The sequence below is a fragment of the Nannobrachium achirus genome, assembly GCF_963921795.1.
Source record: "Nannobrachium achirus genome assembly, chromosome: 1".
NCBI classification, from domain to species: domain Eukaryota; kingdom Metazoa; phylum Chordata; class Actinopteri; order Myctophiformes; family Myctophidae; genus Nannobrachium; species Nannobrachium achirus.
Genome location: NC_137810.1, coordinates 72758257 through 72775601, shown reverse-complemented (window position 1 = coordinate 72775601; position 17345 = coordinate 72758257). Strand labels below are relative to the sequence as shown.

The following is a 17345-nucleotide window of genomic DNA, read 5'->3' as shown; positions in this document are numbered from 1 at the left end:
TCAGATAGAACAGGTTGCTTGTGTTTTTCCCCAAGATCATCCACCGAAGGCCCCGCGGCCTCATCCACTCTAACTGATGGCCCCGGGCTGGGTGGTGGTTCTGGGGCCTCATCCACTCTAACTGATGGCCCCAGGCTGGGTGGTGGTTCTGGGGCCTCATCCACTCTAACTGATGGCCCAGGGCTGGGTGGTGGTTCTGGGGCCTCATCCACTCTAACTGATGGCCCAGGGCTGGGTGGTGGTTCTGGGGCCTCATCCACTCTAACTGATGGCCCCGGGCTGGGTGGTGGTTCTGGGGCCTCATCCACTCTAACTGATGGCCCCAGGCTGGGTGGTGGTTCTGGGGCCTCATCCACTCTAACTGATGGGCCCCGGGCTGGGTGGTGGTTCTAGGGCCTCATCCACTCTAACTGATGGCCCCGGGCTGGGTGGTGGTTCTGGGGCCTCATCCACTCTAACTGATGGCCCCGGGCTGGGTGGTGGTTCTGGGGCCTCATCCACTCTAACTGATGGCCCCAGGCTGGGTGGTGGTTCTGGGGCCTCATCCACTCTAACTGATGGCCCCGGGCTGGGTGGTGGTTCTGGGGCTGCTGCTAGCGTCCGGGCCTGCGGGCCTGGCGGCTCTGCTGGGGCCGCTGGTATCTCGGCAGAATCTGCTGCTATGGTCGGGACCGGCTTCTGTTGGCTGCCGTCGTCAGGCGGCTGCGGCTCCTGTGTTGGCGTTTTACGCTTCAGAAATGGACGGATATCCATGTTTGCTGCTGAATTTGTTTGAGCTATCAGTCACGCTACAGGTACACACTAGAGCTGGGATCGGGCCCATTTTTTCTGTCCGACCCGAACCTGTGTCCGACAGTTTTCTGTCCGACCCGAGTCGACGTCCGAGCATTAATCATGAAAAAGCGTCCGACCCGAGCCGAGGCCCGAACCTTATGTTTTCAACGCTTTTTCACCTCGTTTCTTTTTCTTTGAGGAAGCCACTGATTTACACTCACTAGCAAACGTGTTATAATGTGCAGTGAGTGCATGCAGCGTGCCTGTTTGTCTTTAATAATATTAAGCCACATTGTGGCTTGTCAAAGTGTTTTAGATAATTACATAAGTAGGCTACTTTGATTATTAAATAATAGGCTATAACGTGCACTGCGCGTCTGGTGACTCAGGTCCGACTGCAGTCAGTGACTCGCTGCAGTCACACACTTAAAATCCTCTTTTACAAACTGTTAATAAAGTATTCACACACAAACCTTTTCCGCAGTTAAATCAATATAAAAATGTATTCAGTCTTACCAGCATAGACGAATCTGACATCTGCTTTTAATATCCAGCGTCCGCAAACTCCAGTCCACGTAACAGCGGCCTTGGCCGTCTTTCTTAATCAAAAACTATTATTAATCCAACCATTATGGTTTATGGGTTTTAGGCTTAGGCTACATTCAACATCGGACTTTTTAATTATATCTGCGTTGACAACAGCGTTGAAATGCGTCCATACCGCTGATTTCGCTCTTTCGTTTTCAATTGCTTTAAACTTTCCCGTATACAAGTTAACTTTTATCTCGGCTGGCGGCAACATTATCTCTCACTCATTCGCTTTTTCTTCTCGTGTATCTGTTTGTTTGTTTGTTCTCTATCACATATGACACTCCCACTTCCTTTTCCCCATGAACATGTGCATGGTTGTCAAAACAACGCACTGAGCGTAGTCACGTGCACCAGAAAGACAAGGAAATAGCACACACAGAGACGATAGTTGTATCGTTTTACACTTTATTTTCTATAAATCAAAATTATGTCCGACCCGAATCGACGTCCGACAATTAATTGTGAAAATGCGTCCGACCCGAGCCCGAGCCCGTCGGGCTTGTCGGGTCCCGTCGGATTTCGGTCGGGTATCCCAGCTCTAGTACACACCACAGATATAAAAAGCTAGATACCTCGTCCACCCACTGCAGTTGATTGGAGCGACCCGTCTCGCCTTGGTGGGCTCAAAAGAGGAAGTGTCGAGGGCAGGCTGCCACTCAAAAACACTACTGGCCAATCACAACGTGTCTTTTCCGGGACTTTTCCATTCAAACCTGCCCACCGACCTTACGCACACAGAAGAATTCCAAGCCTGTCAATCAAAAATGGCCACCAAGGCGAGACGGGTACCAGAGAGCCGGAAGAGGCGTCAACCTTTTTATTCTGTGGGTTCAGGTAGGAAGAGGGAAGACTCACTTACTTCCGTCTTCCATTCCATCGCACGTGAATGCCAAAAGAAAATCATGTCACATGACATGATTAGGCCTACTCTTAAATTAAATTATTACAAAACAACTAAACATAATAGAATTCATATGTATTTCCCACAATTGTTTTATTTGTATTGATAGTTAAAAAGTGCACGCAAAAAATATATTTTATTGAACATGTTTTGTCTAAAGTGCACAAATCTGCCCGCCTGTCCCCTTGGCCATTTTGAGTGCTCTCCTTTTTTTCATTGGTTGAACAAATGTATTTAATTTAAGGTATTTGTTTTGTAGAAAGCAATATATTTTTTTCTAAATTAAGAGATGCTTATAAAATTCCCACTAGCTCAAGGAACAACCACTCTTTTCACATTGGCCTGTTATGGTGCCACCAGCAGGTCGACTTTTGCCAAACACATTTTTGGATCAAAATGCCTCAAATCATGCATGCAATCATGTCACATTGCCGTTAAAGGCCAAAGAAAACATGACACCCTTTCCACATTTAGCGACGCGCCACCAGGACCTACCTGACCTGGTGGAGACCTGTGCTCGGAAGAGCACTGCTTCTAGTTTTTTCTTTTGTGAATAGGACATTATTTTGACCACTCTGGAGTATAGAGTATGTTATGTTATGTTCCTGTGGTCAGGTAGGACACCTACAGGTTGAAGAGGGATACTGCAGTAACTAAAAACAGAAGGTGATAAATCCATGCTGAAACATGAACGTTAATCTGATTGTATTGAATGTTTCCATTTCCCACAAAAGAATATTAAAAACTAAATGTATTAGTAGGACAGTATGAGTCACCAGAAAAAAGGGTGTTTTTGATGACTTTATCCTGGTTAAAATGGAGTTTGAAGTTACAATGGGTGTGTATGGGAACGGGCCCAGACAGCATAATGCATTTCATATTAATCACACAGCTGATTAGACTTAATGAGCTTGACCTGAGGATTTAAAGTACACCACTATAAAGGAAACTGCAAAGATTTGGTTGTATTAACATTTATTTTTTATAAAAGTAGAAAAAAGGTCCACAGTAAATTGGAATTGTCTGATGGATATAAACATATTTGGTAAAATAATTTGTGACTCTCCCTCTGGCAGAGTCACCTTCCTTTGTTGCAAAGAACAAAAACAAATCACACAACAAATGCTTCACACAAAATTAAAATAATGCATAAGTAAAAGCAAAAACATGGCAATAATAATAATAAAAATCAGTAATAGACACTAGGACAGTGCAAATTGATTGTCGTACAAATTATTGCAATCAATGATTTGTGTATTTGGCTTTGGACATTGGAACATATAAATGAGACTTGCCTTTTAGGCTTTGTAAATAAAAGTTGCATAGAACATAAAAAGGTAAATGGTGCATTTATACAGCGCCACCTACTGCTCATCAGGAGCAACTGGGGGTTCAGAGTCTTGACTTAAATATACAAATAAATGACTGACAGTGACTGCGACCAATCATCAACATACATAATGGACTACGTCCAAAAATACAACAACCTCTTAACAGACACAAATACATGAAGATGTCACATGACTCCTTACAGCAAGGGTCTTCAACAGGGGGTCCGGGACCGCTAGGGGGTCCTCAGAGTTACTACACGGGGTCCTCCTATAATCTTTTTGTGATAGAAGCTTTTTCTCCTTTTTATATTAACCGCTTGAACCCTAGCGTCCATATTCTGATAACTTTTGCCAAAAATAGCCGATCTACAAACTCACAACGCCTCACAGCAAAGAGCTTCTGTGTAGAGGAGAAAAAAGAGCAGACTAAGTACAGAGTGAAAGGCCAAATGTATTAAGTATTGACGGTTCAAGTGGTTAAATATCTGAAACACAAATTGACATGAAACCAAAATACACTGATGATTGTGCCGTCAAACAATGAAACTATATGGAATCTATGGGTTGTGGGGGTCCCTGCTTCATCTCTCTCTCAACTAAGGGGTCCTTGGCCTGAAAACGTTGAAGACCCCTGCCTTACAGGGTATTGTTTGGACAAGAAATTGATTTGCCAGTGGATGTTATGCTAAACATAAGCAACAACGACACATGCAATATAAACATGGAATGCATTTTTAAAGGTGAGTGCAGTGACCACTTATCCATTGCATCATATGGGCGGTGGGGTTCATTTGGTGCAGACCTGCGCCTGCATTGTTAAGGCATCTATAGAGACACACGGGAACCTACAAATTCACACCCACAATTGAGACAGTGACACCACTTGGGGTAAGGGAGAACGGTGCACTGCAAGCCAGCTCATAGAAGTCAAATTGCAATTCAACTGTAGTTAGCCTACTTTTAAAATAATCCTACATGAACTGAAGACAATATTGAAGTAAAAATATGTTTCCAAATGTATGGACTGTCTTAGTCAACATACCTTCTTGTTTTCTAAATAGATGAAGTGTTTAACATTTAATTTGATACTTGAATGTGTTAGCCATACAGAGCAGAGGGGAGACAGTAGACAGAGAACATGTCTAGAGCACCGCAGTGTGACATTACATTGCTTTGATAATGTAAACATATGTTTTCTCATGCCAATAAAGTTCTTTGAATTGAAATTGAACATTGATTCTATAGAGACACACGGACGCCTACGCCTACACATTCCAGCCCACGATTGAGACACTGCCACCACTTTGGGTAAGGGAGAACTGTGTACTGCAGCTGCATCCTTATGAGACAGCCCCCCTACCCCCCATTTAGTTTGAGTCATATTTTTGTCATCTGATTTTATTTTAGTTTTAGTCGACTAAAATGTTATTTGGCGGCCATGATGGCATGCCTGATTTTATACTTGGTTGTGTGCTGAAAATAGCAGATCTACAAGCTCACAACCTGTCACGCTGCGTCACGTTGTGAGCTTGTAGATCGTCTATTTTCAGAGAGCAACACCCGAGCGCAACCAAACATACAATGACTTTTAGTTCTACTGGATCTCTTCTCCACTAATAGTCCCTCCCTGACATTTTATGAAATTGACAATTCTATATTTAGTCTTAGTTTTAGTCATCATAGCTCAGTGTTTGTTTAGCTTTTATTTAGTCAGTGAAAAAAGGAAGTCGACAGACATTTTTCATCATATTTTTAGTCGTTGAAATCAACACAACTTTAAGTACATTTTGATGCCAATACTTTTGCACTTTTACTTGGAATTCTGGACTTTTACTTTTATCAGAGTATTTCTATGTTGCAGTATTGACTGTACTGTAGACATATAAAATATAAATATATACATAAACTATGTTGCTGTTGGCTGGAAACCTTGGATGTCCAAAATGCTTCCTGTGTTCAAACACACATCCATAGCAACCATATTGGTTGATGTCAACTCATCAGAGACATTATCTGTCCTCACAAAGACACACTGAGGAGGAGGAGGAGTAGGAGTCAAGCCTAAACCCAGGGTAGAGTGGTTCAGTGAATGTGGACTGGAAGGTGTAAATGTGTGTCAGTGAGTCAGAGGACACGTCATAGAAGGACAGAGTCCCAGCAGCATGGTCTACATACACTGCTACTCTGTTGGAGCCAGAGGAACGAACAGGGAGGAAAGTGGTCCTACTATTGTGAGAGACACAGTAAAAGCCTCTGCCTCCCCAACAGCGCAGACTCCAGGACAGATCATTGTCCCCAAGTCTATTAGGACCCTCTCCTCTCCTGCTGATTCCTCTGTAAGCCACTCCTATATTAACATCTCCACTCGTCTCTACCTCCCAGTAACAGCGTCCAGTCAGACCCTCTGTACACAGAACCTGATGATCAGGGTATGACTGAAGCTCCTCCCCCTTTGGCCGAGTCACCTTCCTGTTGTTCTCAGACAGACAGAGTGTTCTGCTCGCTGTGTTTGGATCCAGTGTGAGACGATGGAAGTCTGATGAGAGAACAAGACAGGAAACATTACAAATATTTAATATTTAAAAAGTATTAAAATATTCACACAGAGAGAGAGAGAGAGAGAGAGAGAGAGAGAGAGAGAGAGAGAGAGAGAGAGAGAGAGAGAGAGATTGGTTTACAGTAACTGAGTACACAATAAGTTAATGTTGTGTAGTTAAAGTACTAATACCAGAGTATTTGTATTACTGGATACTTGTGACTTTCACTACATTTCAAAGACACATATTGTACTTTTAACTCCACTACATTTGTAGGAAGAGAAAACATTTATTTATTATGAATTATTATGCCCTATGTAGTTTTTTTCATTAAAAATAGCTTGTAGATCGGGTATTTTTATTATGATTGATAGGCTATTAGTGTTGATTTTGTCAACTAAAACTATGACGAAAAATGTTTGTCAACTTTTGTCACTGTGTGAAACTAATTAAAAACTAAACACACATTTAAGACTGAATTTACTGACAATTTTGTAAAAATAAATAAAAGTAGACTAAAATGTTAGGGAGGGACTAGTGGAGACGAGATCCAGTAGAACTGAAAGACAAGTCATTTTATGTTTGATTCTGCTCGGGTGTTGCGCTCTGAAAATAGCAGATCTACCAGTAAAGCAGGTTGCACAGTGCTGCGTTTTTCGGGACGAATATCGGGGTGAATTTCGGAGCGCGTGAATAAAAAAATCAACCTCACGTTATGTCAGTCACGTTTGCACACTGACGCCCGTTTCGCGCACCACTCGGTCCCTTGCTCTCTCTATCTCTCTCTCTCTCCTTGCCCTGAAAAACGTATTTTGCAACGAAAAACGCAGCAGTGTGCAACCAGCTTAAGACTCCCTAATGGGGAGATAAGCGACCGTCAGGTCACATGTATACACCAGGGGCCGTGGAGTGGAGCAGTAGTTTGTAGATCGGCTACCTTAGACTATTTTCCCATATTTCTTTCCCAGCGGCGTGGGGGTCTGCGGGGTCCGCGAGGGTCCGCCGGGGTGCCCGAGTTACAGCCTTTTTATTGGGCTGCAGTGTCTGCTGCTAGGTGGCGGGGGTCTGCCGGTAGGTGGCGGGGGTCCACAGGTAGGTGGCGGGGGTCCGCCGGTAGGTGGGGGGGGTCTGCCGGTAGGTGGGGGGGTCCACAGGTAGGTGGTGGTGGTCTACAGGTAGGTGGGGGGGTCTGCCGGTAGGTGGTGGGGGTCCACAGGTAGGTGGGGGGGGTCTGCCGGTAGGTGGGGGGGTCCACAGGTAGGTGGCGGGGGTCCGCCGGTAGGTGGGGGGGTCTGCCGGTAGGTGGTGGGGGTCCACAGGTAGGTGGGGGGGGGTCTGCCGGTAGGTGGGGGGGGTCTGCCGGTAGGTGGCGGGGGTCCACAGGTAGGTGGGGGGGGTCTGCCGGTAGGTGGCGGGGGTCCGCCGGTAGGTGGGGGGGGGTCTGCCGGTAGGTGGGGGGGGTCCACAGGTAGGTGGTGGGGGTCCACAAGTAGGTGGCGGGGGTCCACAGGTAGGTGGTGGGGGTCCACAGGTAGGTGGCGGGGGTCCACAGGTAGGTGGCGGGGGTCCACAGGTAGGTGGGGGGGGTCCACAGGTAGGTGGCGGGGGTCCGCCGGTAGGTGGGGGGGGTCCGCAGGTAGGTGGCGGGGGTCTGCCGGTAGGTGGGGGGGGTCCGCAGGTAGGTGGCGGGGGTCCGCCGGTAGGTGGTAGGGGTCCACAGGTAGGTGGGGGGGGTCCACAGGTAGGTGGCGGGGGTCTGCCGGTAGGTGGGGGGGGTCCGCAGGTAGGTGGCGGGGGTCCGCCGGTAGGTGGTAGGGGTCCACAGGTAGGTGGTGGGGGTCCACAGGTAGGTGGTGGGGGGTCTACAGGTAGGTGGTGGGGGTCCACAGGTAGGTGGGGGGTCCACAGGTAGGTGGTGGGGGTCTACAGGTAGGTGGTGGGGGTCCACAGGTAGGTGGGGGGTCCACAGGTAGGTGGTGGGGGTCCACAGGTAGGTGGTGGGGGTCCACAGGTAGGTGGTGGGGGTCCACAGGTAGGTGGTGGGGTCCACAGGTAGGTGGTGGGGGTCCACAGGTAGGTGGTGGGGGTCCACAGGTAGGTGGGGGGTCCACAGGTAGGTGGTGGGGGTCCACAGGTAGGTGGTGGGGGTCCACAGGTAGGTGGCGGGGGTCTGCCGGTAGGTGGCGCGAGCACTTTTGCATCCGTTCTGGAGCACCAGGAGTTGGTGGTCCCCGGGAATTCCCCGTGAGCAGCCCCGTTGGGGTGGTCATTTGGTCATTTTTGCACTTTTTGGCAGCGGCGCCAGGGGGTCCCTGGAGCTCCGGGGGTCCTGGAGGTTGTGGTTTGGCAGGCAAGGAGTGTGTGTGCAAAGTTTAGCATGGATAGGGGTAGAGATATGAGTAGGGCAAAAGTGTGACGTGACGTGACGTGACGTGACGTGACGTGACGTGACGTGACGTGACAGACAGACTGACTGACAGAAGGACGGACAGACAGCCAGTGGAGCTTTTCATATAGCATATCTACAAGCTCACAACGTGCTGAGATGCAGCGCGTTTTGAGCTTGCAAATCTGCTATTTGTTTGAAAAGCCAAATTATAGGCTTTAAGTGGTTCTGTGTGTATTTTTTATGTATTTATTTTATTAATCTGAAAAGTAACTATCAACTAACCCTGTCAAATAATTGTAGTGGAGTAAAAAGTACAATATAGGTCTGTAGCCAACTGAAAGGAGGAGACAGTGGCCCTCATTTATCAATGGAGTGTAAAAAACAGTAATTCTTTTTTTCCCAAACTTTGCGTAGGCCAAGTTCAAGTGGCATTTATGAACACTTCCTAAAGACACACCTGGAGTACATTTGATCTCAGCCTTGATAAATGCCCAGGCTGAAATTTAAATAACACGCCCTTAAATATTCTTGAAATGCCCGACTTTACGGCCAGAACAAGCGGAATGCGTCCTAACAACGAAAGGAAAGCTAATAAACTTCCCTTCATGTCCACGTCCCACACAAACCACACACACGGGTCAGTGACGTGACGCCCCAAAAAATGTGTTTTTAAAAAAACTTTAAATTGCAGGCATAAAAGTTATTTACTTTTGTTCTACTCACTCTCAACCTTATGGAAATACATTCTGTTTTTAGATATTTTATTGGAATCAGACTTTATTCAGCAGTTTGTTGTACTTGTGCCTAAAATCGTCATATGGTGTGACATGAAAATAATTGTTCATAAAATGAAAATGGAGTACATCTTTCTTAAGTTACTCACTTTATCAAAGTCCTTTATCATAACTAACCAGTGATCCACTATAGTTTTTTGAAAATTAATTATATCTGTATGTTTTTTTCATAATCGACACTCTGTGTGAGGCCCATGTTCATGATCTTACAACATATTTTAAATGTATTCTGTCAAAACTTTCTCTAAAATTACACAAATATTTGTGACTCTTCCTGATAATATTCTCTATGTAATGCATAAACATTTTTTTGGTTTAATCATTAATAAAGGTATGATTTTTCACTATTTGGAATGTCACACCAAATGATTTAGTGTCACACCGTATGATCATATCTTCATGTGTCAAAACAAACTGTGTTTAACCTACCTATTAGTGAGTACTGAACTTTACTGATTGATTAAACAATTACCCAGGATAACATGGCCTTAATATTTCTGAACAGGATATTATTGTAGGGCTTTAACATGGGATAAGAAAGAATTGTAGTAGTAGATGGATGATGAGGATGTGCACAGGAATGCTACACACACCTAAGTCTTCTGCCGGCCCACGGCAGAAGGATCCTAAAGAGACAATAAGGCGCATAGCCACACTTGGAGCCAAGGCAACATTTTATTAACACCAATTAGTGGAAACAGAACTCAGCATTCAGGTAAATTGCTTTTTTCCGAAGTCTCCTGAACTTGAACACAGCATTTTGTGTTGAACAAATGTAATTAGGAATCATGACATTACACCACATCTCCACTAGCTAAAGAGTGCTGGGTTGCGCAACTCCAAAAATAGCTGATCTACAAGCACAACGTGTTGAGCGCTTGTAGATCAGCTATTTTCGCTAGTTTTGTCTCGGGTCCTACCTTAACACTGTCCACTGTCCAGTCCAGTGAGTGAAAGTACAAAAGTATTAGATCAGATTAGATTATACATTTAGACTGTATTGTACATCAGCCAGTCGTATTTGGTGAGGGTAGCAAACCGGCTGCCTTGTTGTGGTTCTGCTATGCCACAGACAACCTCCTGCTCTTCTTAAAATGCAGTCTCGCCCCTTTGGCTCCTCTCTCCTTGCTGGGTCATTGTTTAGTTTCTCCCTGTACTTTCTCGTTCTCTCAGCACTTGTCATTTCCCAGCTGACAAAAGAAAATGGAATGTATAGTTTAAGACAAAGAGAAAATATTGTTTAGATTGAAACAATATGTTAAGGTTTCTGTGAAGGGGTTTCTGCTCTGTCTGATGAATTTGAAGTATCACTGAATGAAGCTAAATTACATTTTATGTAAAAATGTTTAAAACAAATGTTTAAATGTACAAAAGAAACATGGAACTTTGTTATTTATTGTTATATCTGTAGTTAAATACAGTATAAATCATATGGTGTGACAATCAAGTCATATGGCGTGACAAGCAGACCTGTCACACCATATGATTAAGTGTCACACCATATTACTGTTTTCTGCATTTAGGTTTACCTTGAGGCTACTATGTACACATTAGCATGCTAACAGCATGCTAGCTATAACAAAGCAGCCTAGATCTACATGGAAATATGACCAAAACTTCAAATAACTTAAGCTTTTTTTAAAGAAAAGGTGTCACACCAAAAGACATCCAGAATGGTGAGTTTGTGAACGTTTCAACAAGATGGCATTTCATGAAAATGTTAAAATCATAACTCACCTCAGACACCTGTCTTGCAGTTGTGCTGGGAGTGCTGAATAGCCTTACAGAAGAAGGACCTCTCTAGCCAATAGGTGTCCAAATAATTGCCTGTTTAATTTTTCCAAACTAGTGTCACACCAAATGATTTTGGGTTGGGGGACAAAATGTTTTTGATCAGAAATGACTGAAAACATTATGCTTTGACTTTGAAAAGATATAGGCTCAAAATAGACATTTTTTTTAGCCTAAATTCATTTTCAAATGATTTTTAGCAATTCTTTTTCTTAGTTTTATTCAAGTTCCCACTTTGAGAAACAAGGTCAGGACAGTCACACCATATGAGTTTTGCCATGTTTGGTTGAAGATTCTGAAGAAATGAGGAATGAAATGTTTTAATCTTGAGTAAGTTCACATAAAGCTTAATGTCCTGCACAATATTCAGAAGGTTTTTGACAAATATATTTTTTATTTATACATGTTTGACACCGAGGACAGCGAAAACGTTACGTCACGTCACCCACCACACACACACACACACACACACACACACACACACACACACACACACACACACACACACACACACACACACACACACACACACACACACACACACACACACACACACACACACACACACACACATAGCATAGAGTGGAGCCTATAAGCCTATCACTTTTACACTATAATTGTTGTGTTCAAAAGTGATTTTCTTTTTCATGAATGTGTTACTAGTTGTCATTACAAACACATCCATGCCTTGGTTGTCCCACACAAGCCACCACAATCTCATAAATAATGTTTTGGGGTGAGCATTCGGCACAAGTGCCAATCAAAGTGACTGCACTGGCCAATCACAGGGCATCTTTTCCAGGACTTGGCAAAACACATAAAAGCATAACATCTGTTAGCAGAGTGTGATGGCTTGTGTGGGACAACGATGACATGGATGTGTTTGTAAGGACAACTAGTACCACATTCATGAAAAATAAAAACACTTTTGACCACAACAAATAGTGTCAAAGTGATAGGCTTATAGGCTCCACTCTATGCTATGACAGCTGCTGGGTTCTGCTGGGGAAACTGGACAACAGGGGAATTATTGCCTAATAGACCCCATGGACAGTCTTTTTGGATCAATATAAGTAGGAAAATTAGCCTAGAAGTGATTTAGGGCGGAGTTGTCCTTTAACACTTTGCCGTCCGAAATAGAATGGTGGTTGGTAGATTAGCCGTGAAATTTCTATGATTGTATTGTGATCTGAGACATAATATTATGTTTATAAACATGAGCCCGCCGCCCTTCCTTCTTGGACAGCGCCGTTGTTTTTTCTTTTTTTTTCCCCCCAGGTCATAAACTCACCGTGATTATCTGGTTCTCCGTTGGGATAGAATGGGGGTTTTGGCCGATCATCGATCTCCCTGTGCGTTTCGCGTGCGCGATCCCTTCACGTAAATGTCCCCGCAAATAATCCATGTGTGACTCAAAAGCAGAACTGAAAATTTTCGCTAGCATAGCCCCTAGCATGGCTGCTGTAGGAGCACCAGGGTACAGACAGCAAACGAATGGCTGGGAGTAGACTTGGAGAAGGAAAGGAGCTGACGTCACCTCTGCTTCATGTCAGACCGTGCATGAGCTATCAATGCACGAGTGGTGACTAGGGAAGGTTAGACGATCGCCGATTTTCGGATCAAAATCATTTATTCCGGTTTTAATGACTAAGTCCGGGAAAGTACGGCGTGGCTGAGACTCCCTGCTGGGATGTGCGATATAGTACGGTTTTAACATTAAGGGGCTCCCCGTGGCTTTGAAAGGGTTAATGACAGATATCCTGGAAACTAAGGCCCCGTACATATGGTAACGCTCTGTAGAGAAAACGGCGAGGTCCCGGGATATTGCCGTTGCGTTTTGCCTTTTTTATCAAGCGTTCATATGAAGCCGAAATGATGTAGTGTCCATGTCACCGAGTGAACGGCAGAAACGCAAGAAGCAACAACGCACGTTAGGCTTTTTCTTTCCTATAAATAGATATTGAATACCTTCCTCAAAGTTGTAGTTTGGTGGCTGAGCGGTTAAGGCATTCTGTTTTCGGTCCATGAGCCGCGGGTTCGCGTCCCCGCTTGCCCACCGCAGATGGCTTTTTTTTTTTTTTTCGGTGATAAAGTTATTATTATTATTATTACATTATTCACATAACTCGATAACGGCGCTGAGTCGGCTCATCGCCTCCGTCATGGATAATAATAATAACTTTATGGACGCAAAAAAAAAGGTCATCTGAATGCAGTGGTTGAAGAATGAATGAGGCTCTAAGCATTGATGGATGAAGGCTGGCTGGTGTTGAGTGATCTCCAGGTGGCATAAATAAATCCACGGCGCCCACGGGGAAGATGGTGCGCTGTGGGCACAGGTGGAGCGTCGGGTTTCATCATTAACTCCAGCATAGTGTACAGTAGCTACTGTATACATTGAGAGACCCCACGGTTATGTTTGGATATAAATTTAACCCAATATCTGTGACGAGTGCAATGCACGTTTGAGTGCTTAAACTATAGCAATCATGTACCGGTATATACAGTATATTTCCCGCACAGGCTAGCCATCTCCCCGGTGGGCCGTGGACCCCCAAATAAATCATCCATAGCGTGCGCTGGGCTGGGCACAGCCAGGTTTGGACCTTCAGGTTTTATCCTTAATAAAGGACTCACGTCACTGTTTAAATTGGATGCTCACAGTCCACGAAAATGTAAGATTACAGCGGCGCCGAGCTGGTCCCGAAAATGCTCTTGCATGCGTTCGTATCTGTGCTTGTTCTGAGCCAGATCTGCAATAGACTGTTAGTGTTAAAGCACTTAATGTAGATTGCTGCCATATCACTAGATTTAAATTGCTTGTCATTGTAATTTGGAAATAAAATCAGCGTGCATGTCCATGACGTAGCCGGCTATATGCTTTTATAAAATGTTATATTTTCACAGGATTATTTATTAGTGTGTTAGATATACATTTTCGAGTGGATACATGTGTCCATTGTCTGTCAGATAGTTAGACAATGCTGCCCCGCATGTCTACAATGGAATAAGAGGTGTAAGATGAATCCTACACCACCTCTGAACTTGACGTGAGATTTGATCCTACCCTACGCCAACGTCAAAGTCACATTGAAATGATAGATGCAGAGACTTGCCTAAATTTCGGTGTACGCCAAAATTGTGATCTGCACCACGTTGATAAATGAGGGCCACTGTGTTTTTGGGGGACATTAAGCAGAATGTGTGGCAGAAAGAGGGTTGAACATTACAGAAGGTGTGTCAGGTAGAGGGAGTGTTTTGTTAACAAGCATCAGCTGGTGTGAAGGACCAGGCCAAGAGCAGAGAAACCTCCTGCATTCACTGGAAGCTCTACTGAAGAGCGGCCAACAGAGGAGAAAACACTGTATACAAATACAGACAGACAGACAGACAGACAGACAGACAGACAGACAGACAGACACTCACATCTTGTAAGGAGTTCAGGATTAGTCCAGAGTTCTCCTCCATGTTTCACTCTGTAGGAAGTAGAACAACAATGCATCAATGTCTGACTGTCTAACACAACGTCTCCACTACCTGACACTACAGTGTTTCTGCTACTAGTGAAATGACACTATAACTTTATGAACGTGGCAAAGCTCAGTTTACAAGCAGTGCAATGAATGTTGCATCAAGTAGGATTCATTTAAACCTATACTATGTAACTTTTTTTATAAAACAAATCTTAAAATTGTCCTAACTGTTAAATCGCTAAAGTTTTAGAACCCCCACTCCGTGAATTTCAGCTCTGAAAGCCTTTTCTTTATGTTTTCTACTGGGCAGTGACCGGGGCGGTCTTTCGCGCCAAAATTGCGTCATCATACTACCGGCCAATCACAGCGAGGGTTATACAACTGCCGGCCAATCACAGCGCATCTTGAAGTGGGGTCGCTATGGCAGCCATATTTGTTGTCGCCTGTTTGTACCATCCCTTCTCTAGGTAATTTCGCCTACCAGGCAGGGTGAAGGAGTCCGTATCTCTGGAATTACTGAACGCACAGGAACAAGGGACCCCTTAAAAGATAGATCTCAGCGAGGTGGAGGCAGACGCGGGGGTCTGAAGGTACGAAAAACGTCCGAAAGACGCGGACGCGACCGCGGTTTGCTATAGGGCTAATGACCACTAGTTGGGCATCTTACACAGTATAGCTTTAAATTGTCATTATTTGAATTTTAACGGAGCAGATAATATAGACATTGCGTTTTATTGAGCAAAGGGAAGAGATTATATCTTCTGCCTGCACAGAGTTGATGCGCGCGCACACACACACACACACACACACACACACACACACACACACACACACACACACACACCGGAGCACTGTTTTTTCACAGCACAGTTGTGTGTTCTGTGTGAACGTGAGTGGTGGAAAAAGTGCTTACATTTTCTACTTAAGTAAAAGTATCAATACTGCATTGTAGAAGTACAATAATGCTGGACTAGTGTAGTAGTCCAGAATTCAAAATGAGTAAAAGTACAAAAGTATTGGCATCAAAATTTACTTAAAATACTAAAAGTAAAAGTCCAAAATGTTTGAAAATAGCAGATCTACAAGCTCACAACGCGTCGCAATGTGACGAGTTGTGAGCTTGTAGATCTGCTATTTTCAAATAGCCTCTGTATAAAATAGGGCTAAAGTGGTTCATGTATGTTTTAACATATTTAATTTAGATCAGCAAAGTAACTAGTAACTATAGTTTTAGTATTGGAATTTGGAAATACAAATACCTCAAAACTGTACCTAAGTACAGTACTTAAGTAAAAGTACTTACACCACTGGTAAAATGCAGAGTTAATGAAATCATGCAAGCCCAGCTTATTTTGTGTATTTTTCCTGGATATTTTACTGCAACAGATTATACACATAAACATGAATGTTCAGCAGGTGTATGACTGTATAAATGGGGTGGGAGGAGGGGATTGTTGGGGCAGACTAGCACAATAGACGTTATGCCATGGAACATGAAACAAGGGAATCACTGCACTAACCAACATGGACACAGTCCAAGTCTACTCACTGCAGAGACTCCAGTCCAGAGAAGTTCTTCAGTCCAGACACCGGCAACACGTTGAAGTTCAAGTCTAATTCTCTCAAATGAGAAGGATTAGATCTGAGAGCTGAGGCCAGAACTTCACAGCTTCTCTCTGACAACCAGCAGTTCATCAGTCTAAATGACAAATAAAACACACACTGTTTGATTGTCTTCTATAAAATACATTATTCTGAGAACCTGCTTACAACCACCTATTAAAAGACCTGGTCTGGATGGACTGTCTGGGTTTTAGAGTAGAAAACCAGACAGAGTAACATGAACTAAATAATCTTTACTTAATCTCCCAACAGACAGGAAACAGCAACATGTTGAAAACAGATGATCCAGCAAAGTGACTGTAAACAGAGTTTATAAAATGGTTAGTTCCAATACTTGATTCTGATTGGCTTGTTTCTGATTAAACCAGTGTCTAAAAGACACAATAATCCACACCTTGAATCAGTTTATATCAAACCCAGGTGCGTCATTTCTTTCCACAGTGTTGTGAAGCTCAACTAGAGAAGGGAGCGCTTGATTTTCTCTCAAATCCTGCCGTGCGGGGCTTCTAAGCACCGCCCACACACATAGGACGGTAACTGAGTGACTGGACGTGGCTTGTAAAAACACCAAGCGCTCCACCCCTATACCCCATTCTGAATGCAACAGGTGTTTCTGCAGCCTGGCCGGGAACTACTTTCTTGTAGCTGGGAACTACTTTCTTGTAGCTGGGAACTACTTTCTTGTAGCTGGGAACTACTTTCTTGTAGCTGGGAGCTACTTTCTTGTAGCTGGGAAGTGGGAACTATACTTTCTTGTAGCTGGGAAGTGGGAACTACTTTCTTGTAGCTGGGAACTACTTTCTTGTAGAACTACTTTCTTGTAGCTGGGAACTCCTTTCTTGCAGACCTTGTAGTGAATTATTAGTGAAATAGAACAGTTTTAGTTGGTACATGTCTATGATTTATCATGTTGACATATTGTAACGGTTTTAGAAAAGCAAGAAGCCACGCGAGGCATGTGGTTACCTGTATTTTATAACGGCTGAGAGGGTTGGAGACACTCGGCTTCGCTTCGTGTCTCACCACGCCTTTCAGATGTTATAAAATAGTGGGTAACCACATGCCTCTTGTGGCTTATTGCTTCATTATACACATAAGACCTAACAGGTCAAAGGTCAATTGATGGACAGTTTAAGACAAG

At 44.0% G+C, this 17345-nt stretch overlaps 1 protein-coding gene across 1 annotated transcript in view; it reads right to left on the bottom strand.

Annotated features, from left to right (window-relative positions):
- Positions 1 to 4384: 4384 nt before the first annotated feature.
- LOC308289748 (protein NLRC3-like) overlaps positions 4385 to 17345 on the bottom strand; it is a gene marked incomplete at both ends in the record, with an annotated part of 29528 nt that continues 16567 nt past the window's right edge. Inside the window, 3 exons of the mRNA XM_080731499.1 lie at positions 4385 to 4422; positions 5621 to 5750; positions 6063 to 6116. Of these exons, the coding sequence (XP_080587625.1) occupies positions 4385 to 4422; positions 5621 to 5750; positions 6063 to 6116 (222 nt within the window). The remainder of the gene's footprint in view (positions 4423 to 5620; positions 5751 to 6062; positions 6117 to 17345) is intronic.